This window comes from Gobio gobio, assembly GCF_949357685.1.
Source record: "Gobio gobio genome assembly, chromosome: 2".
NCBI lineage: Eukaryota > Metazoa > Chordata > Actinopteri > Cypriniformes > Gobionidae > Gobio > Gobio gobio.
In genome coordinates, this window is record NC_137098.1 from 6,134,074 (window position 1) to 6,158,232 (window position 24,159).

The 24,159-nt window shown below is 41.1% G+C and overlaps 1 protein-coding gene across 3 annotated transcripts; it reads left to right on the top strand.

The window, feature by feature from the left end:
- The first annotated feature begins 1,657 nt into the window (after positions 1-1,657).
- On the top strand, positions 1,658-21,028 carry LOC307138661 (apoptosis regulator BAX). Of its 3 annotated transcripts, none has more exons than XM_079837141.1 (6): positions 1,658-1,992; positions 5,758-5,806; positions 5,922-6,083; positions 12,782-12,914; positions 13,598-13,702; positions 20,100-21,028. In XM_079837141.1, the coding sequence occupies exons 1-6, from the start codon at positions 1,926-1,928 to the stop codon at positions 20,196-20,198; spliced, it is 615 nt and encodes a 204-aa protein (XP_079693267.1). In that variant the 5' UTR covers positions 1,658-1,925; the 3' UTR covers positions 20,199-21,028. The 3 variants fall into 3 exon arrangements, with proteins under 3 accessions (XP_079693267.1, XP_079693268.1, XP_079693269.1); XM_079837142.1 differs by having other exon boundaries at positions 1,661-1,992; positions 5,758-5,816; positions 20,100-20,827; XM_079837143.1 differs by having other exon boundaries at positions 1,926-3,539; positions 5,758-5,816; positions 20,100-20,827.
- Positions 21,029-24,159: the final 3,131 nt, after the last annotated feature.

The following is a 24,159-nucleotide window of genomic DNA, read 5'->3' on the forward strand; positions in this document are numbered from 1 at the left end:
CTGAGAGTACTCAGGAAAAGTGGGTTGGAACAAAGGTTGCTGGTGGCCATCTATCAGTCCACTATCCAGTCCACTTATTCCATCACGCCGTGGTATGCTGGGAGTTCGATCTGATCGTACAGATCGATCAAGACTCAGGGATAGTTTTTTTCCATGGGCCACTAAATAACAACTAAATGAACTTATTTATGGTGGCATTGGCCAATTTACTGACACATCTGAAGTGTGAATGAAATGTTTTGGGCGAGTAACTAAATTTTGCAGAGTTATGATGTTCCAAACAGTTGTGACAATTGAGCTTACCTTTAGAGAATGATTTGGAAAAAAGTGCCAATGCGATTGAGGAAAAACTGTAAATGTTACAAATAAAAACCAAAGCTGACCATGAGATGTATAACTGCATGTGGCCAGCCTAAAGGAAAGGAGACGTTCTCACACTCTGAGAAACAGCATCCAGGTTGTGTGAAGGCTGGATTCTCTTCCTTCACCAGTATCATCTTTCTCTTGTGGTGGGAATCTAGCGGTTAGACACACCTCTACTCGAGCTGAGTGCATTGGTTCAGCTGACCCTGCAGCACCTGCTAATGTGGGCTGGGTTGGGTTTGCTGGAGGTTTATGATGAGAGTGCTGGTCCTGTTGAGGTCAGGAAGAAATTCTCATGACAGAGTCATGCCAAAGTGTCTCACTTTCTGTAATGTTAAGAGAAACCGGGAACTGGCTCTTATAAATAAATAGGCCTACATGTAATTTGGCAACGATGCATGCATACATTTTTGTAATTGACCTGTTCCCCTTGCTCAGATAGCTAAATGCCCTATTTTAGGAAACTGATGCTAATGCTCGCCGTAACCCTGATCCTCAGTCTGATAGCGACATCTTGTGGTGAATGATGTGCGTTACAGTCTGTAGACATTAATATCACATCGCATATTAAAATCAATCACAGTTTCAGAATCAAGAACAATCACAGAAGAGGGGAACAGGATCGCCTGCTTCTGCGAAATAAACCGGGGGAAAAACTTTAATAGGTTTAGTATGCAATAAAGGGATTTAGGAATGTCGAGTATTAGCTATAATATAGCATTTATGTCTAATATTTACATAAAAAAGATTAACCTCAAAACAGATAGATAGATAGATAGATAGATAGATAGATAGATAGATAGATAGATAGATAGATAGATAGATAGATAGATAGATAGATAGATAGATAGATAGATAGATAGATAGATAGATAGATAGATATAGATAGATAGATAGTTAGCCCAAAGCCTCTGAATAAAGATGAATCTAAACAAATAAATAAATAAAGACTCTTGTGTTAAACTATGCTTTAAAAACAACATGCAATACACAGCACATATGTATACATTATTTAACATATCCTATCCTTATTCACATTCCCATCTGTTATTGTATAGAATATTTTGTATACAGGCCTACATATATTATGATTGAATAAAAATTACACTCTGAGGGCTTCAGTAAAGACCATGCAAGAATGTTCTGTTACTATTTTACAAATGACACACTCATGACAGAATTATTAATAGCTTGATTGGTTTGTAAAACAACTAATATAACGGGAGGATGAATGTTTGTGGTTTACTCTTGGCACAACGAATCAGCTCATATAATATCAGCTCGCGCCTGACGCGTCTCCACTTCCGCGTTGAAAGCGTTCCTATGGATTGGCGGAGCCCTTCTTGAAGCCGCTTAACCACTTTTTAAACTTTCATATCATGTTTTTAGCACTCTAATGGGACTCCCGAGCAGGACATAACCACAAGCGTCGATAACGTGACTAGATTATGTTGTGTTTTCTTGTAAACTGTGAATTTAGCGCATTCAGAGATTGTTAGGCTGGTCCGGCTAGTTAGCAAAGCTATTACTCGAGCCGGGCGGTGTTTGCGCCGAATAAAACCATGGCAGATGCCAACAATGGAGAGAGGACAGACGAAAACGAGCTGAACGGGGCAACAGGTGGCGAAGGTAAGACGGGGCACAACTTTTAAACGAATTAGAGCGACTTCTGTGAACTAGCCATCCATTTTCTAGCTCTTTGAAGTAGACGTGACGTCACCGATTCTTCGACGGCGACTTGACTTTGAACATCTTCATAATATCTTAAATAATACTAGATTGATTGACATTCAGTTTATGATATATGGCGATTTTCTGTTAAATTAGTTCATTATATCTCGTGTTTAGCCTCATAGTCGTCTTCTAACTTTTCGTTTCACTTATTATAGGACCTCCTTTTCATAAAAAAAAAAAAAAAAAAAGTTTTATTACCAGTCAGATTATGAGCTATAAACATAAAGGAGTGATAAACAGACAATTAGCGATTGTTATCAAAATATAAAACATTTCGTTTCATGGAACTTCATCTGATGTCATACTAAATCCAGTCTGACGTATGTCGGGGCGTGTTGGGGTTTTTCAGGACAAAAATAGAAATAGTGGTGACTGAGTGTTTTTAATTTGTGCTTTGAACTTTTTTTTCTTCTTTTTCTTCAGTAGATGGCGACAAGTAATCTTGTTTTGTGTTTTGAGTGAATGTTTGGATTTAAGTAAAGAGTTTGATATATGTACAAAAAAATATATATTTAGTTATTTTTATTTTTTGGTTCTATACAGGTGGTTGCCACAAACATCCAATATGATTTAAATGATTTACAACCAATACAAGACCAAAAAAAAGCATTACAATAAGCTAAAACGACTACATGATATTGCTTGTTTTAATTCAACCCCTCAACAAGTGCTTTTTAAAAAATTAAAAGTAAACAAATAAATACAATAAAATAAAAGAACCAAGATTGCCACTGTTTAGAAAAAAAGTCTAGACTTTAAGTGATATAAATAAATAAAATCTTTTAACTCAATTGGACAGTTTTATTTAAACAATTCTAGTTATGTCTAGCTTTAAAATAATGTATTAAAATCATGAATGACTGGAAAAGTCACGAGGCCTTTGAATATTGTTGTGGACTTTTTGGAGTCTAATAAAGGTTGAGAACTAATAAATGTCCCATCACAGTTATAGATTGCATAAATCACGTAAATGATGGCCTATCTTTTCACCAAAACCGTTGTTAAATATTAAATGTTGACTTGTATCTTGACTCGCACTCTTTCACGGTTAAAACTGAAGCGTTGGGTTGGAATTCATGCAATAAGGCCCTATGGCCCTGCACTAAGGCTGTGTTTACACCTGGTATTAAGATGCATTTGGGCGCTCGGATCACAAGTAGACGATGGAGACACATTCCCGTTTACACCTGGTGTTTTAATCCGTCTCTTTTGTCCACTTTCAAGCACTTCTGTCCTGATTTCTTCGAGGGGCGGGTAAATGTATGGGGGTTTTCAGATCTTTCCATCTAATAGCTCACACTATTTACATATGAACGTGACTGGATACGACGGGAAAACACACGGAGAGCATCAGCTTCAGTTTCTGCTCTGACAGCCGCAAGACCAGCCGAAAGCTTTGAGTGTGTGTTAGACATCAGGAATGGAGAGAGATCATTGAGCTGGTACGTTTTTCATCTTCAAACCAAACTTGTGTCTTCAGACGACAGTTTAAATCCTGTCCATAATGTTCATGCATTAGGTCAGTAGGCGGAGAGAAGACAGTCTTTTGTGGCTGTTTGAACACATTCGACCACATGAGCGTCTACACTACGAAAGCAATCCGGTCTAATGTGTTTTCCACTACCTCTGGAAGTGGTCGAAAGTGGACACGCTCAACGTTTTAGACCCGTTTACACCTGTATTTGGTGCTTCCACTTGTGATCCGTTCGACCAAAACGCAGCTTAATACCAGTGTAAACAGAACCTGAGAGACTCTACACTCAAAAAAATTATTTGTTGAATTTACTTAAAAAAGCTACGTCAAGTGGTTCCACACAACTATATTGAGTCATTTTTACAAATAACAATTGAGTTATATGAACAAAAGAAAGTCAAGTAAAGCTGACAAAATGTCTTTAAGTAAATACAAACCATTTGAATTTGTCACGGTAACATAATATTTATATGTGCAGTTTACTTAATAATGTTATGTTAAATGTATCAATTGTTATTATGTTAGGTGAACACATTTATTGATTTAATTTACCTTATTAAATTAACTTCTTGCTCTACAAGTGTAAGTGGAAAACTATTAAATATAACAAAAAGCATATTTTTTAGAAACAAAATTAAAAAAAATAACTTAATTGAGAACAGGAAGTCTATCCAACAAAAGAGTGCCTAAACACAGGCACTCTTCTGCATAATGGTAACCACAAAATTACAGAAACTCCTCTAAATGTCCAACATAACTGCACATAACACTAATATAAACTAACAACATCTTTCCCTTTACTGAAAAAGATAAAATAACACTTTAATCCCACAATTTACTCTCCTAATGTAGTCCCTTGCAAAGCATGCTGGGAACTACAGATCCACTGCCCAGTTTGTTCGTTTCACTCAGCAATGTTAAGTTGACCAAACAAACACTTATTAAGTAAAGCTGACAATACTCATTTTTAGTAGAAACAACTCAGTAAATCTAAGTAAATTTAGTTACATGAGTTTAAGTAATTTGAACAAGGATGATTTGAGTGCAACTAACAACTGTGAAAGTTAATTTTTTTGAGTGTAGAAAGGCGTCATAAGCATTCTACCCAAAAAGCAAATCTTATCAGAATTCATGAAAATGCGGCATTTGTTCACTCGGTCCGACCAAACAAATGCTCATTCGCATCTCGTACTCGAATGCCATCGGCTCATCCTATAGTGAAGATTCTTTTAGACCAAGGCGTATTCTCAAACTTAAAGGTGAATGATGCATCACAACGCCAGCAGGGGTCACTCATACTTCTTAAACACTTCTGCTGAAATACATAAATCACAGCAATAGTGATGATGTAATGATATCACAGGTGTCAGCTCAACCAATCAGAATCAAGGACCGGCACTATCTGTTTTATAATGTGTCTTTAGACATTGAAAATGATTAAAATATAGATGGATAGATATCGATAAATGGTAACACTTTAGTTTAGGGTCCAATTCTCATTATTAACTAGTTGCTTATTAGCATGCACATTACTATGATATTGGCTGTTTATTAGTACTTTATAAAGTACATATTAATGCCTTATTCTACATCCCTTAATCCTAAACTTAACAACTACCTTACTAACTATTAATAAGCAGTAATTAGGAGTTTATTGAGGCTAAAGTCTTAGTTAATAGTGAGAATTGGACCCTAAACTAAAGTGTGACGTATTAGTATTGATCATATTTTGGAGTCTGTGGCATCTAAGATTGTTTTTAAATGCTTTAAACGAGTAAAACAGCCACTACAACAAATTCAAATTCAGACACTTTAATACCCGACACTAATGACATCCAGCAAAAGGGTCAGGAAATTAGTCTTTAACATTAAAATGTATACTTTAAAGCTATTTGAGACGAGATTAGACAATCAAACTTTAACCAAGGCATTGACAAGAAGACAGGAAGTGAGAGTCAACATTTGGCAATAGGGTGCTTTGGCTACACCACAAACCTTCTCATAAACCTGTGGCATATCAAAACAGGAAGTTGGGATGTCAGTGTTCACCACATTTATAATACCATCTCACTCCATTCTCACGCCCAGGAATACAAAGATTGATTCCTGTACTTTGACCTTCCAGTATTTTGAAGATTATTGTTCATATGAACTCGATTTAATATTCGTTTTCCCTTTATTTGCAGATGTCATAGACGATGCAATCCTTGAGCAGGGTGCTGTTCTGCTAAGAGGGTAAACTCATGTAATCGTCAGTTTTAAATAGGCCATCTATATGTTCTGTTTTATACTCATGCATTTGTGTGAATGAATGCATCTCTCTCACTGTGCTTTGGTTTTTCACTTGAAGGTATATTATAGAGCGAGTTACTGTAGAGGATCCATCCATGCATGTGAGCCATGAGGATTTAGGAGGAAGACCTCATGACGGAGATGATCCTCAAATCAAAGAGGTCGTAGATCAACTTTTGAAGATAGCCGATGAACTCAACAAGCATGCTGAGCTTCAACAGTATGTTTTTAATTTTGTTCCAGCTCATTTTGTCTTTTTCTGTGAATATTAGGGCCCTATGATTTCCGCGATCACCGAATCGCGGACGGAATCGCGGAATTGGCATATTAACGCGGAATCTATTGTTAACGCGGAATTTCCCGGAATTTGACATATTTGGAATGAAATGCGGTTTTGTGTGGGAGAAGAACGTATGTCTGGGGAAATGCAGACCGGGGGAAGCAAATCTGGGAAAGCACAACCCCTCCCGTCATTTCAGCTCCTCCTTCAAAACACTGAAAGTATGGCGAAGCGGCTCCACGGCTCTGCTTTCGTCGGCGAAAAAGTTAAGAAACTCAACGATAAGCCCTCAGTACCGAGCCGAGCAGTTCCCTCAGGGAGTGCTTGCTGTATTTTGCCTTGTTTTTAATGCACTTTAATGTACTGTATGGGAAATAATGCCTTAAATGAACTTGAGAGGAAATGAGATGCGCGGGTCAGCGCGTCTTATGTTGCCTTCACGTGCTCTCGGAATTATCGTAATATACAAGTTTCCTAGGTAAACATTGCACATGAACGCCCTCACATTTTGAAACTTGAATGCAATGCGCTCGTAATCACGACTTCATAAGTCGGAATCATCAAATTTCCGATAGCACGTGAAGGCAGCATTATCCACATCATGTTTGGCTGAGGTAGCTCTTAAAGTGACAGTAGCACTGATAATGTCTGTCATTAATGTTCAAAGAACAACGGGAAGAGAAGATTGTAGCTTTAATGATGATTAATCTATATTTCACTTATTATTTATGCAGTTAAGAAAGGTGTTGATAACTTTATTCAATTTCTGTGTAGACTATGTCTGAGAGGGAAGGCCACAGGCAAATATAACATTTATTATAATAGATTTATGTAAAGATTGTTTTAAGTTCAATTAAATTAAAAGTTAAAAGTTTTTTTAAAGCCTAATAAATGTTGAAATTGGTAGCTTTCGGTTATACTGTAATGTAACGTCATCAATGTTTCATATAGACATTAATATCAGTGATACTGGCCTTCATTCATAAAAAGATGCCATTACAACACACATTTAAAATATGCTGTCTTTAAATTGTTTCTAAATTAATTTGGAGAGTAACTGAAATTATTACAATATCAAAATATAAAAAACTCCAATGTTTTTAATTGCAATTAATCATGATTAATTACAGAAAAAAATGTGATTAATTCTTTTTTTTTTAAATTATCAATTCACAGCACTAATATCTAGTTGTGACTTGAAGTGCTTAGAGTGCAGTATTATGTTGCAGTATTTGTCCTGAAAAGTAAATGTGATGTTTGTTACCTCAATAAATTTAAGGTCATTCCTATTTTATGTTTTATGTTCTATTATATTAACATTAAAAACACTCTTTTTACGACTAAAATAACAGTTAAGGGTAAAAAAAACTGAATTCCCAAAAATTAAAACGAAAAAAAAGGAATTAGCAAAAATTTAAACGGAAAAAACGGAATTTGGGAAAAAATAAAATGGAATTTGGGAAAAAATAAAACGGATTTCATAGGGCCCTAGAATATGAGATTTTGTGATGGGAAAGAACACAGCTTAAGGGCCCTATTTGAAAGATCTGAGCACATGGTCTGAAGCGCAGGTGCACTTAGGGTGTGTCTGAAACCACCTTTGCTTGTTTAAGGACGGGAAAAAAACGGTCGGCATGGTCCAAAAGGGTTGTCCCTAGTCTCTTAATGAGTAATGGGTGTGTTTTGGGCGTAACGTGCAATAAACAAATCAGTCTCATCTCCCTTTCCCTTTAAAGGCCAGTTGCGCTCACACCATGGCCGATTCACTATTTACATGGCGAGTGGAAAGACTGAACGCTTCTCCAGAGAGGAGTCCTTTTATTTTCAATATTAAAAAATGTGTGTGTGCTGCTGCGTGTCCCTGTGTGTGTAATAAGCAGAGTGTATGCGCGTTGTAGGGATGCACCGAATCCAGATTTTTGGGGTTCGGCCGAATACCTAATCCACTGGTTAAGATTCTGCAGAAACCGAATACCGAATCCTGCTCCCATCCTCAGTCCATTATCACAGTAAACACATTAATGAAGTAAACAACGTCCACAGCAGTGCATTTTTCATTTTATTTTATTTTAACTGTAAAAAAAGAAAGAATAGGCAACATTATGCCAGGATGACTGTCCTTCCTTTGCTGTACCTGACGTTGCTGCACTTTGGCTGCTGTCTGTAGATTCCCTCATGCATAACTCATATTCTTTCGGATGTTTCATACGCAAATGTTTTAACAGCGGCTACTGTTTAGGGTCCTTTCCACCACGAGACAAATCTTCATTGCAAATTGAACATGTAGCTCGACTTGAATCGCCTTCTTTTGATTGAAAATACTGCCAAACAACACGTTTTCTGCTCACGAGTTCTATTTCGTTCACAGCCTGCATTCGAACGGTCCACCTAGTCAACACCTTCCCATAATCAATGGCGGCGTCATTACGTTCGACCAGCGGAGCGCACGCAAGCCTAGGGTTCGGTTCTGTGGAAAAAAACAGAAACCGAACCCTGTCAAAAAGCCCTATATTTGGCCGAACCCGAATCCTGGATTCGGTGCATCCCTAGCGCGTTGTGCACCCGCCTAAAGGTGCATATTACTAACACACCCTTTAAATAGCACACAAAATACTGCGCTATTGACTTTAGAGCAGGTTTGTGTTGGTCAATGGCGCATTCGTTTTCAGTTCCTCAAAATAGCAACACGCCAACAATGCACCTGAACACACCTGGTTTTCAGACTAGCACGAACAGATTGGCGCGAGTGCATTTGCTATTTAAACAACATGGAGCTGGACGATAACTGCAAATGATAATTTCGTCAGGCTGAAACTAGCAAAAAAACACTTGCGTCACATTGCGCCGAGTGTATGATAGTGTCTAATCCAGTGGTTCTCAAACTTTCTGATTGAAGGCCTCCCATTTTCCATAAAATTCCTGTCTTATAGACCTTATTCACAGCTGTGACGGCAATGAAAGCGAGACTGAGGGATAAACATACCGTATTTTCCGGACTATAAGTCGCACTGGACTATAAGTCGCATTATACTGGACTATAACGCCGGCTTCACACCGCACACACAAGCAGTGCATTGGCAGGGCAGAAGCAGTGCGCCCGCTGTGCATTCACACTGGCAGCGTTTGTCTCGCGCAGCTGAGCCTCTCCCGGCAGAGCGTTGTTCAAGCACCCATCTCGTTCCTCCAGCTCTGGACATCTTGCTTTCAGTCCGTGATTCGCTTTCTTTGTTTTCTTCATTACAGTTAAAGTAACCTCTGCTTTTCGCCAGTCCCTCACAAGTTTCTCACTCACTCCGAACTTTCTTTCTGCTGCTCGATTACTGTTTTCGGCTGCATATTTTACTACCTGCAATTTGTAATTTGCAGAATAGGATTTTGTTTGTGTTCAGTCTTTCTCTGTTGTCTTTAAGTTAATATTTCAGTTAACAGTTTTTTTCAGTTTTCAGTAAATTTTTTCAGCATAGAGCGCCCTCTCGCGGCTGTAGACGTAGCTAAATGTTTATTCTTGTCAGTCAATATGAATTCATTTTGATATAGAACTCGCAGGACCAGCCAAACTATGAAAAAAAGTGGGACTTGTAGTCCGGAAAATATGGTACAGTACATCTCTTCAGTGGGTTGTACTGTTATTTAATGTATTTTTGGATTGTTCTGCCTGTAAACACTGCAAAAATGTCTTTCCAAGAAATTTCAGTAGACAAAAAAACTCTAGTCAACATGAGCAAGAGCATTTTATTGAAAACATGGTAAGTCTCACAGCCTCGCTTTCTTACCGGTCAGGTGCTGCTCTGAATAAGGTCTATAACAGCGGTTCTTAAAGGGAAAGCTCACCCCCAAAATAAAAAAATTAACATGTGTTGTTTTAAACCTGTATGAGTTTCTTTGTTCTGTTGAACACAAAAGAAGATATTTTGAAGAACGTTGATAATCAGACAGTTTCTGGTGGTTTCCAACATTCTTCAAAATATCTTCTTTTGTGTTCAACAGAACAAAGAAACTCTTAGAACAACTTGTGTGAACTATCCCTTTAATTCCTGTCCTGGCTAATATAACCAAATGTCCTTTATGGTCAAATTACACATTGCAACAGACATTTATCATGCCGTTCATCTTCTGGCATGACAAAGCTGTTTGTTCTCAAACAGAAACCGGCTTTAATATATAATTTTTTTTCAATTATAATGACGACCTATAGTATTTTTAGTAATTGTAGCATTTTCTCTTTTAGAGATCATCCCGAGAAAGTTTTATATGGAAGCTTGTTTCCTCCACGGGATAAAAATTGACAAAAGCTAATTGTGACTTTTTATCTGTACTCTAAAGTTGGCTTGGAAATGTAATGCGCAGTATGAATCTATCTACTGCTGTGAAATAGAAACTGAAATAGTAAAAGTTTAAGCCAATAATTTGCATATAGTTTTGCTTAAAGATGCACTCATTCATTTTTATATGTTGCACTGCCGTCTGCGACTGACACCTAACAGCATGGATGCAAAAGCAAACATTCAGACTAATGCTGCGTTCACACCAAACGTGAATAGAGCGTCAAAATCGAGTCTACCGTGTCTAGTTGGACGCATGAACATTTTGAATCCATTTGCGAGTACATTCCAAATAAAGTGAGCGTTTGAAGCGAAATAGACGTGCGTTCAAGGGGCTCCAGGAGAAATATGCCATAAAACACCACTCTGACTCTTTTCATTTTCATTAAAAATATATATTAAAGGGTTAGTTCACCCAAAAATGAAAATTCTGTCATTAATTACTTACCCTCATGTCGTTCGACACCCGTAAGACCTCCGTTCATCTTCAGACACAAATGAAGATATTTTAGTTGAAATCTGATGGCTCTGAAAGGCCTCCATTGGCACAATGTACTTTACACTCTCAAGACCCTTAAAAGGTACTAAAGACGTTGTTACAAAGTCCATCTCACTACAGCGGTTCTACAATAACTTTATGAATCGGCGAGAATAGTTTTTGTGCGCAAAAAAACCCTAAATAACGACTTATATAGTGATGACGATTTCAAAACACGGCATCATGAAGCTTCGAAGCGTTATGAATCACTGAGCCGAAACATGATTTGGATCGCGTGTCAAACCACCAAACTGCTGAAATTTGGTGATTCAAACTGCTGAATCGACTCACTGATTCATAACGCTTCGAAGCTTCATGATGAAGTATCCATAAAGTTATTGTAGAACCACTGTAGTGAGATGGACTTTGTAACGACGTCTTTAGTGTATTTTAAGGGTCTTGAGAGTGAACCGTGCATTGTGCCAATGGAGGCCTTTCAGAGCCATCAGATTTCAACTAAAATATCTTCATTTGTGTTCTGAAGATGAACGGAGGTCTGACGGGTGTCGAACGACATGAGGGTGAGTAATTAATGACAGAATTTTCATTTTTGGGTGAACTAACCCTTTAAACATTAATAGTCACACAAATGTGGTCCAGGCAACTCCTACATTATCTTCACTGCATGTATATTTAAATATCCTAAAAAAAATAGTTATGAAACTTCTCTTTGCCCTCAGTCAAAACGATTTGGCAGACAACAAATTATAGATTCATGACACCAAAGATCGCCTGTTAGATCTACACAAGATGAATTATATCTCATGTTTAACCACTACAGGACATCAGAGCCAATGGCAAACTTCAGAAGGACTAGCCGAGGAAAGGCTGCTCTCGCTGGGGTTAATGAACGCTGAGCGCCCGGTGATCGCCTGGATCTCACAACTCCAAAAACACAAGATCATTTTTTTTAAATAGGCGCTCTCTTTATAAATAAACCACAGATTTGAGCTTTAAACAACTGTATTCCCACCTGAAAAAATCTTAACTACATTTTGTGCCACAATAGTAGTATCTTTAATTATGCAGGGTTTCTCATTACATCACTTTACCATGTGACAGCAGAGAGCAGGCTCCTGATTGGTTAACGCGGTGCGAATTGACGCCAAAGTTCAGATTTTTCAGCTCGGCGTCAGACGCGAATTTGCTTCAAACGCGTGAATGCACAGAAATCACCACTCGTGCATAACGTGCGTATCACGCAAGACGCTCAATTCGAAACGTCTATTGCGCCGCAGGACCTCCAGACGCATGTCAACTCGCCTTTCCATTGACTTATCATGGAAATCACTCGCGCCGCTCTATTCACATTCGGTGTGAACGCAGCATAACAGACGCTATTGTAGAAATGCTCTATTTACAGCCAGCCATGATTCATTTATTCCATGAAAAAATGCGTTATCAGGATAAAAGGAAATCAATTTGACTGGTCATGTGATCTCGAACATCTGAAATGGCTTTTATTGGGTGTTTTCATCTCATGTGGGTGTAAATCATTTAAAAAGTACTGTTTTCTTTATGGGTGAAACCTTTTAATGAGGAACAAAAGACTGAATGACAGCACTTTAAAGATTGCAGAAATCTGTGAATGTTTTTTAGGCTAGTCATTCAAGTTCCAGAAGCCGTCACACACACCAATCTTTTAGCAAAATTCGTCTGAAAGTAGAACATTGGAATTTTTGAGGATTTTTTTAGGCTTAATTTATGTGTAGTGATGATCTTTTCAGGGAAAATCTTTAACATAACATAACAACATAAACTTTTCCCCCCCCTCACAGTCTCATCGGCACTGTTCAAGCTAACTGCGCTCAGGACGTCTTCATGACGGTGGCCCGGAGCATCTTTGAGGATGGCATTAACTGGGGACGCGTGGTGGCTCTGTTTCACCTCGCGTATAGGATCATTCACCAGGTTAAACTCATTTAGCATTTTATTTCAAAACAGCATTGTAGTATTCATGATTCATTTTGTTATCTTTCATTAATTTTAAATTAAAATGTGAAAGAATTACAACACCATTTGTTCTTCTATCAAAGTGTCATTGGCATTGCATTATTAAGAAATAATCACGGGGATAGTTCACTGACTCAAATAATTTACTCAGCCTCATGTCCTTCCAAACCTTTCGGCAATCTTCAAAACACAAGCAAACATTTAATCCAAGTCTTCTGAAGAGACATGTTTGAGCTTCAGCAAGAACCAATGAGGTTCATTCTCGTGTTACGCAGCACGTTTGAGCTTCAGCAAGAACCAATGAGGTTCATTTTTGTGTATAAAAGCCTTAACGAAATCTGTTTATCATATAAAGCGATCGTGTCTCTTCTGAAGGCTTTGATTAAACTACTTGATTCATATGGATTTGTTTTACAATCGTCAGCGGTTTGGTTGAATAGACTTTCAATGGAGGGACGGAAATCTGTCCGATTTCCTAAAAAAAATCTTTGTTTCTAAGATGAACAAAAGTCTTATGGGTTTGAAAGGACATGAGATCAGGTAATTAATGACAGAATTTTTTTTTGTTGGTAAACTAACCAATGGCTATTATTTTGAATAATGCAGATGTATAAAAACCTGATTACTTTTCATTCCTCTAGGCTCTGACTCAGAACCACTTTGATATTATCAGGAGGATCATTAGCTGGTTTTTACAGTTTATCAAGGAAAACATTTCTGCCTGGATCAGACAGCAAGGAGGATGGGTAAGTTGCTGTTTTGTGTGTGTTGTCTGGCCACCCATGTGGAGCCACACAGGTCGAGCCAGACATGAGCCACCACACACTAAGAGACGCACCCACTCGAGTCAGGAAGTACATGAGCACAATCCCAGACACATCCTGTCTAGCAATACCCAGACACACAAACCCACTGACCCAGGATAGATAGCAGTGATCTGATCTTACACCTCTTGAAAATATGTATCAAGAATGCCTATTTTTGCGTCTCATCTCTTGCTGTTATCATACATCAGTAAGATGCGGTTGGCATGTGCGCTGCAGAGCCTCCACTTTCCCGGGGCCACTCCAGTTTAATAGCACACATATGATCATAAAGCAAGCAGAATGTGGGGGTGCTGGGTTTAGACTTCAAACACTCGGGCGTCATGGAGCAAACTGTGGCCCTGAGAACTGCCATATACTAAACATGTGACAATATTTACTGTGAGCCTGAAGAATGCAGACGCAGCGAGGGATGAGACGTGACGCTTGTATGCTTGACCCTCATTTTTGGGGATTTGAGGAGGATCAGGCACCTGCTTTCTGTAGTATTTTAGAGATTGAACTGCAGGGGAATGTGCCACTAATATTACAATTCAATCAATTTGACATCACTTTTTTTTTCCTCCATTATCCAAGTTTTTCATTCCATGCCACAATTGCTTTTGGCTTGCACAACAAAGATATGATGTAATATGTACAATGTGTTATGTATAAATATTATGCTGGGACTCTCAATTGAACTCCTCAGTTAAATAGACTGAAATGTTAACCTGGTCATTTATCCATGGCAGTGATACACAAAACTAAATATTAATTAGGCTTGTCTCTACACCAAATTGCTATAAATTGAACCAAGCCTTAGTAGATTTCATAAACTTCAATATCACCACATAAATTAATAACTCCAACCTACAACTCCTGAAAGTATATCCAGCGTTACCTGTATAAATACAGTATATTTCCGTGAAACGATATATACTATATAGCAAATCTCAACTGCTTGATTTATATCATGTATACTATATTATCGCCCAGCAATATATTTCAAGTTGGATGTAAAGTACAGCCACCGGCATACTTTTAATACACTCACTTAAATCAATATATACCACATAGCAAATCTCAGAGTAATAACTTAGTAAAAACTCACGTTATATCATATATCTAACAGTCATTTTTGATCGCAGGTTTTCTTTTACAACACACTCAGTGGTTTATGCACATGCGCTGATTGTGACACGCTCAAATAGTGCTGGGCGGTATGACCAAAAATGTATATCACGGTATTTTTCTAAATTATATCGGTTTCACGGTATATGACGGTATTTTTTCCCCCTATGCATGACCGGGTGTTAATCACATTTTCTACTGATTGAGAGAGGAAATACTGCAGTAGATTGACTAGAATGCCCTATTTTACTGTCATGACGAGAGAATTGTAGAAGAATTCCACACTAGAGTTAATACAGGTTTGCAAAGCCCCTCAAAATGATGCTGTGGAGAGACCACCAATAAAACACAGACCTGCAACACACTCATTACAGACACATGAATATTAAAATATGACCACGGAGAGAAAATAAACAGAGTTGAGGGCACCTTTTGCATTTAAAAAACCTTATCTTGTTGTTATAAAAATCCTATAACAACAAACTGCCAAAACGAGGGAAAAACGCGGATATTTGCAACACATTTAAGCTCTCTGAACAAACGACACATCAGTTTAGCACAGAAAGAATAAAGCAGTTACTTTTTTGCCCATTCTTCTTTGAATTGTCAGTTTATTTATTAACTTACATCATTCATTGTCTTTTGTATAGCAGAATAATCCATCGTGTCATCGCGGTCGTGATCAGATGTATATGGTTCAGTGTAGCCAAATCAGTGCACATTTCATTTGAAGACCTGATGAAATATGGGCGCATACACGCTTCGAGTTCACGTTTAGAGCACTATAGTATATGAAATATGTCCATAAAAAACTTAAACGCGCTCGCTCTGGTCTATATCAGAGCTATATGATCCATGTGGTGAGCGTTGTTAAACCCATCGCGGCGCTCCGCGCAGAAACCGCTCTCTCTCGCGCGCGCGCCGCGTGTAGTTTGAATTCTGCACTGTGATCAAGGGCTGAATCCGAAATCGCCCCTTATAACCTCAAATATAGCATTATTTGGAGGGGACAGCGCTTAGTGGTGTCCGAAACCATAGTGGACGTTATTGAGTGCACTCATTCTATCCCATTGCACCGCAATAACGAGTGTACAGCTGATGTACACACAACGGTTGTGACTTCACGCTCTCGTTTTCATTCACTCCTTCAAATAAAGTGATAACGCAGGGAATAGTGAATGAGGGTATAGGGGGCGATCTCGGATTCTGTAATGTAATCTCAGCGGTGCTCTGACTGCTCTCACTAGTACAGTGCAACAGTGAAATGCGTCCCCTCTCAAACAATGACGCGCTGCGCCGCGTTCCGAACGTTGTTTAAGCGACACACCGGTATTGCGGTATCATCAAAATTCATATCATAACAAAAATAAATACCGGTATTCGGTATGAACCGGTATACCGCCCAGCACTACGCTCAAATATTTAGATTAAAATGTGCATATGTATTTAAACTGAATGAAAGATGTAGAAGTGACTGCATGGACAAAAAAAAATATTGTTACTAAAATGTTAATTGAACAGAATAGTTAAAGGTGAAGTATATAAGATGTTAAATACATATATGTTGAAATAGATTCTCTTAACCCAGTTTATTGTTCATTGACTACTATTAGTATGTTTAGGCTGTGGCTACTGTAGCAGGCTGAGATTTTGGGGCGTGGCTACTGTAGCAGGCTGAGATTTTGGGGCGTGGCTACTGTAGCAGGCTGAGATTTTGGGGCATGGCTACTGTAGCAGGCTGAGAGTTTGGGGCGTGGCTACTGTAGCAGGCTGAGAGTTTGGGGCGTGGCTACTGTAGCAGGCTGAGAGTTTGGGGCGTGGCTACTGTAGGAGGCTGAGAGTTTAGGGCGTGGCTACTGTAGCAGGCTGAGAGTTTGGGGCGTGGCTACCGTAGCAGGCTGAGAGGTAGGGGCGTGGCTACCAGTGATGCGCGGGTCAATGTATAAACAACCCGCACCCGACCGACGTTTTCAACTAACCCGCCCGCAACTCGGACCGCAAAAAAAAAAGAAGAAAATATTGTACCCGACCCGCTTCCTGACCCGCATTTTTTAAAAGTAGTAAATGCTCATCGTAGCTCATTGGGCCATTGAGAAAATGTTTCAGGCCCTGACGTGGTGCGCTCAGAGGTGCAGCAGCGAGAGCAGGAAGTTCTTGAGGCGGCCCATCATTTTCCATTTCAGCTCCAGATGCATATTATTGATGAACGCGATGTTTATGTTTCGACCCGGCTTGAAGAATTCATCAGCCCACATTTGGAAAACATTTGGAAAAGTGTGAAAGCCCTTAGGAGCGCAAACTGTTATTTTTCTGAATGCTGTATGATATAGCCTAGTGTTATGTAATACAGGCTTGATTTATTCATTTATTTCGTTTAATTTTCTTAACAATTAAGATGCTGCATGTGTTTATCCAGTCTAATCGAAGTGTGCGTCTCTCCCCCGACTTTCCCAACAAAAATCCCGCCCCCTCTCAGAAAATACATAAAACTGACTTTAAATGCGTTTAAAAGTAGCCTATTAAAATGGTACAATGGCATTGCTCAGTTCAACGTTTTGGGAAATCGGGCATTTTGTCCCGCGTCAGCATTTATTCAAAAGTTAATAACGCTCAACATTCAAAAGGTAAATAAGGATTTATTGACGATCCGACCGACCGTGACCCGAATATCATTAAAAATATTTTTGGATGACTCGTAACCGCGGGTAACCGCGGGTGGCCGCGGGCACCCGCTCATTTTGGATCAACCCGCGCATCACTGGTGGCTACCGTAGCAGGCTGAGAGGTAGGGGCGTGGCTACCGTAGCAGGCTGAGAGGTAGGGGCGTGGCTACCGTAGCAGGCTGAGAGGTAGGGGCGTGGCTACCGTAGCAGGCTGAGAGGTAGGGGCGTGGCTACCGTAGCAGGCTGAGAGTTTGGGGCGTGGCTACCGTAGCAGGCTGAGAGTTTGGGGTGTGGCTACTGTAACGGGGAGAGTTTGGGGCGTGGCTACTGTAGCAGGGGGAGAGTTTGGGGCGTGGCTACTGTAGCAGGGGGAGAGTTTGGGGCGTGGCTACTGTAGCAGGGGGAGAGTTTGGGGCGTGGCTACTGTAACAGGCTGAGAGTTTGGGGCGTGGCTACTGTAGCAGGGGGAGAGTTTGGGGCGTGGCTACTGTAACGGGGAGAGTTTGGGGCGTGGCGACTATAGCAGGTGGAGAGTTTGGGGCGTGGCTACTGTAGCAGGGGGAGAGTTTGGGGCGTGGCTACTGTAGCAGGGGGAGAGTTTGGGGCGTGGCTACTGTAGCAGGGGGAGAGTTTGGGGCGTGGCTACTGTAGCAGGGGGAGAGTTTGGGGCGTGGCTACTGTAGCAGGGGGAGAGTTTGGGGTGTGGCTACTGTAGCAGGGGGAGAGTTTGGGGCGGGGCTACTGTAGCAGGTGGAGAGTTTGGGGCGTGGCTACTGTAGCAGGGGGAGAGTTTGGGGCGTGGCTACTGTAGCAGGGGGAGAGTTTGGGGCGTGGCTACTGTAGCAGGGGGAGAGTTTGGGGTGTGGCTACTGTAGCAGGGGGAGAGTTTGGGGCGGGGCTACTGTAGCAGGTGGAGAGTTTGGGGCGTGGCTACTGTAGCAGGGGGAGAGTTTGGGGCGTGGCTACAGTAGCAGGGGGAGAGTTTGGGGAGTGGCTACTGTAGCAGGCGGAGAGTTTGGGGCGTGGCTACTGTAGCAGGGGGAGAGTTCGGGGCGTGGCTACTGTAACAGGGGAGCGATTGGGGCGTGGCTACTGTAGCAGGCTGAGAGTTTGGGGTGTGGCTACTGTAGCAGGGGGAGAGTTTGGGGAGTGGCTACTGTAAAAGGCTGAGAGTTTGGGGCGTGGCTACTGTAACGGGGGGAGAGTTTGGGGCGTGGCTACTGTAGCAGGGGAAGAGTTTGAGACGTGGCTACTGTAGCAGGCTGAGAGTTTGGGGTGTGGCTACTGTAGCGGGGGGAGAGTTTGGGGCGTGGCTACTGTAGCGGGGGGAGAGTTTGGGGCGTGGCTACTGTAAAAGGCTGAGAGTTTGGGGCGTGGCTACTGTAACGGGGGGAGAGTTTGGGGCGTGGCTACTGTAGCAGGGGAAGAGTTTGAGACGTGGCTACTGTAGCAGGCTGAGAGTTTGGGGTGTGGCTACTGTAGCGGGGGGAGAGTTTGGGGCGTGGCTACTGTAGCAGGCTGAGAGTTTGGGGCGTGGCTACTGTAGCAGGGGGAGAGTTTGGGGAGTGGCTACTGTAAAAGGCTGAGAGTTTGGGGCGTGGCTACTGTAATGGGGGGAGAGTTTGGGGCGTGGCTACTGTAGCAGGGGAAGAGTTTGAGACGTGGCTACTGTAGCAGGCTGAGAGTTTGGGGTGTGGCTACTGTAGCGGGGGGAGAGTTTGGGGCGTGGCTACTGTAGCAGGGGGAGAGTTTGGGGCGTGGCTACTGTAGCAGGGGGAGAGTTCGGGGCGTGGCTACTGTAACAGGGGAGCGATTGGGGCGTGGCTACTGTAGCAGGCTGAGAGTTTGGGGTGTGGCTACTGTAGAGTTTGGGGCGTGGCTACTGTAGCAGGGGGAGAGTTTGGGGCGTGGCTACTGTAGCAGGGGGAGAGTTTGGGGCGTGGCTACTGTAGCAGGCTGAGAGTTTGGGGCGTGGCTACTGTAGAGTTTGGGGCGTGGCTACTGTAGCAGGGGGAGAGTTTGGGGCGTGGCTACTGTAGCAGGGGGAGCGTTTGGGGCGTGGCTACTGTAGCAGGGGGAGAGTTTGGGGCGTGGCTACTGTAGAGTTTGGGGTGTGGCTACTGTAGCAGGGGGAGAGTTTGGGGCGTGGCTACTGTAGAGTTTGGGGCGTGGCTACTGTAGCAGGGGGGGAGTTTGGGGCGTGGCTACTGTAACAGGCTGAGAGTTTGGGGCGTGGCTACTGTAGCAGGGGGAGAGTTTGGGGCGTGGCTACTGTAGCAGGGGGAGAGTTCGGGGCGTGGCTACTGTAGAGTTTGGGGCGTGGCTTTTGTTACTAGCGTCGCAGAAACTACATACTTCACCTTTTATATTCTTTACAATTCCCATTCCTTAATAGAAGTCATTATTTAATGAAAATCTTTCCCTCAACTGTTGCTCTCATTAGCAGTTTGATATCCATGCAAAAAAGTCCTTCTTTTGATGGATGTGTAAAGGTCTCGTGTTCATACGCAGGGTGTATCTAATGCTTTCTCTGGCCTGTGTTGCAGGAGGGCATTTTCCGCAGCGTGTCGAGGTGGCGCACCGTGTCCTGCATCGCTGCAGTGGCGTTCATTGTAGCTGCTGTTTACTGGAGAAGAACTCGCTAAGATAAAAGGGAGCGTCTCGTGCCAGATCCTTAATTATCAAAAGCAATATCATGTCTAAGTGGTGCAATCACGGGTCACACAGACCAATCATGCTTCAATGTAGCCGTGCTATGGTTAAAGGCTTAAACGGAAACAGCCACTGCAAAAGACACTGTAGCTTTTTACTTATGTTTTTTATTCCCTGTCTGCTGTTGTTCTGCCTTTTGTTTCCATTTCAGTTGAGTTGAGTCATCTTTCGCCTTGTTTTATTTATTTAGAGGGATGTGTTGCTATATTCAAAGGTTTTTAAGACGCTGCACCTTTTCTCCACCAGTGCCTTTTTACTCATTGTAATAACTTTTCCGGCTCAGGTATCAACTTTTTAATGTGCCACAAAATACCAGCCCTACCTCAAATCAGCTTCATAGGAGACCCACTGTTTACTAATGATTTGTTTTTCTAATTATATCATTAGGAATTCAGAGACAGGGCTGAAAAAACAGGTAAAATTCAATAGATTAAACGTTTTAAGAACGCTAAACCTTTAAAATGTGATATTAATGGCGGAAAGGTTTAGCATTTTATTGTTGAAATACAGTGAATGTGGACAATTCTAGCACACCTTGAAATAAATATGATGAATTTCTGAGATATGTCTATGTTGATTTTTTTTCATGTAAATGAATGTGTATATTCCTGACTGGAAATGCAATTTGAATTGTTTCTCATAACCAAACCATGTGTTTTTTGAACATGTACCATGGGAGCGATGTGGTATATGCATTCAAAGATAGCATCACTTAACAAAAATGTACATGAAAATATAAAAATAAAAGCTAATTCACAATATTAACAAAATTTAATTGCATGCACTGCACAAAATAATGTTCTTCCTCAGGATTTTTGTCTTCCAGCAAATTCAAAACATCCTTAAATCAAGATACATTTGAATGACATGCACAATGAATACATTAAGTGAGAAATTGAACAAAATTAAGTGAGTTTGTGCTTAAAACAAGAACTAATATCTGTCGTTGGGTATGAAAAGTAGGCAAGTATGTGGCCTCGGATGCTTGTTTGGCCCGGTCACAATGTCCTCAACAGCTCATCTCACTAAATGAGTGAGGAACAGTCTTATTGTCTCATTATTGAATGCATGCATATTCATCCTGAATCATATCTGCGATGGGATCCACGGGTCTGTTGTCTCTCAAACTACTAGAAAGAGAGTTTCTCTTCCAGAGAGTTTCTCTGCTGTCCAATGCAATCACTATTTTTTGTGCCATTTCCTCAAAAATCAGTCTATTTTGACAGATTTTTGAGGAAATGGCACAAAAAATAGTGATTTTTGCCATATTTTTAGAGTGACAGTTGGGGCATGTATACAGGAATATTCTCTGTATTATACTGTTTTATCATGGTGCTTATTGCTCATTGTGCTACTACAGTACTCGTCCCTTCTACTTTCTGGAAATGTCGTCAATGTTTCCTAGAATCCACTGTAGTGGCTTTGAACCCAGGGACGGCTTTTCAAGGGTGCCAGCAGCGGCCGGCCCGTGTCTGTGTTAGCTCAGCTGTTGGAAGTGTGTTACACACCACATCTCACGCAGGACAGTGACCAAAGTTTTCAGAACTCTGATTTCACGTGTCGTTATGAACCTTTGACAGCTATAAACCTTGTATGATCAGCTGCAGGGTTTCAGAGGCTAGACGCAGTCAACAGCTGGGTAAAACCAGTCCGCTTAGTTCTGATCTGATGGGGTGAGAATAGGACCAACAAAAACCTGCCATATTACGTATTGGTTGTATATTTAATTACATAGATGTGTATAATTCAGTTTGCAATGCTCAAATAATAAGCTACTGATATGACTGATTTAAACTTATTTTTAAACTCTTCATTTATTTAGTATGGAAGCCTGCTTTCACTTTATAGAGTAAAAGGTAATTGCGACTTTATATCTTCCAGTTGTCTCTATATCTTCCAACTGTAACTTACTTTATTTTTTATTAAAGCCCCACTGAAGTGCCTGGAAACGCACAGCATTATTCAATGTTTTGACGTATCTCCTATATATAGTGCACAGTCTGAATCGCTCCCTATCCCCTATATAGTGCACTGTCTGAATCGCCCCCTATCCTTTATATAATGTCTGAATTGTTCCCTATCCCCTATATAATGTCTGAGTTGTTCCCTATCCTTTATATAGTGCGATGTCTGAATCGCTCCCTATCCCCTAAATAGTGCACTGTCTGAATCGTTCGCTATCCCCTATATAGTGCATTGTCTGAATCGTTCCCTATCCCCTATATAGTGCACTGTCTATCTTTCCCTATCCCCTATATAGTGCACTGTCTATCTTTCCCTATCCCCTATATAGTGCACTGTCTATCTTTCCCTATCCCCTATATAGTGCACTGTCTATCTTTCCCTATCCCCTATATAGTGCATTGTCTGAATCGCCCCCTATCCTTTATATAATGTCTGAATTGTTCCCTATCCCCTATATAATGTCTGAGTTGTTCCCTATCCTTTATATAGTGCGATGTCTGAATCGCTCCCTATCCCCTAAATAGTGCACTGTCTGAATCGTTCGCTATCCCCTATATAGTGCATTGTCTGAATCGTTCCCTATCCCCTATATAGTGCACTGTCTATCTTTCCCTATCCCCTATATAGTGCATTGTCTGAATCGCTCCCTATCCCCTATATAGTGCACTGTCTATCTTTCCCTATCCCCTATATAGTGCACTGTCTATCTTTCCCTATCCCCTATATAGTGCACTGTCTATCTTTCCCTATCCCCTATATAGTGCACTGTCTATCTTTCCCTATCCCCTATATAGTGCATTGTCTGAATCGCTCCCTATCCCCTATATAGTGCACTGTCTATCTTTCCCTATCCCCTATATAGTGCACTGTCTGAATCGCTCCCTATCCCCTATATAGTGCACTGTCTGAATCGCTCCCTATCCCCTATATAGTGCACTGTCTGAATCGCCCCCTATCCTCTATATAATGTCTGAATTGTTCCCTATCCCCTATATAATGTCTGAGTTGTTCCCTATCCCCTATATAATGTCTGAGTTGTTCCCCATCCTTTATATAGTGCGATGTCTGAATCGCTCCCTATCCCCTATATAGTGCACTGTCTATCGCTCCCTATCCCCTATATAGTGCACTGTCTATCTTTCCCTATCCCCTATATAGTGCACTGTCTATCTTTCCCTATCCCCTATATAGTGCATTGTCTGAATCGTTCCCTATCCCCTATATAGTGCACTGTCTATCTTTCCCTATCCCCTATATAGTGCATTGTATGAATCGCTCCCTATCCCCTATATAGTGCACTGTCTATCTTTCCCTATCCCCTATATAGTGCATTGTCTGAATCGCTCCCTATCCCCTAAATAGTGCACTGTCTATCTTTCCCTATCCCCTATATAGTGCACTGTCTGAATCGCTCCCTATCCCCTATATAGTGCACTGTCTATCTTTCCCTATCCCCTATATAGTGCACTGTCTATCTTTCCCTATCCCCTATATAGTGCACTGTCTATCTTTCCCTATCCCCTATATAGTGCACTGTCTGAATCACCCCTATATAATGTCTGAATTGTTCCCTATCCCCTATATAGTGCACTGTCTGAATCTAGAGAGCATTTGATTGGACAGGAAATCTGATGAGAAACTTAAGTGCAGTGATGTCATCAAAATCATTGATCCATATTTGCAGAAGTGATTTGAATGCGTATACCTTCTAAATGTGAATGTTGTCATTGTTTCGGGGCACACTCGCTTCTAGATAACATTAAGACCATCATATTCCCACTGAGAGCTGAAGGCCACAGCTGAGTGCTCTTCTGGAGAGGTCAGTGTACTGATGTGGCTCCACAGATGAGCTCAGGTCACTGGCCTCAGCACACACAGCTGTTCAAATGAGGCCTGCACCTGAGCTCTTGCTTCAGATGAATGAACAGG

Bases quoted from the DNA above. Each gene is read 5' to 3' on its own strand.
- LOC307138661 (XM_079837141.1), top strand. From the start codon at position 1,926: ATGGCAGATGCCAACAATGGAGAGAGGACAGACGAAAACGAGCTGAAC. The intron at 5,807-5,921 runs GTAAACTCATGT...TTTCACTTGAAG, and splicing joins GGTGCTGTTCTGCTAAGAGG to GTATATTATAGAGCGAGTTA. The intron at 12,915-13,597 runs GTTAAACTCATT...TCATTCCTCTAG, and splicing joins CGTATAGGATCATTCACCAG to GCTCTGACTCAGAACCACTT.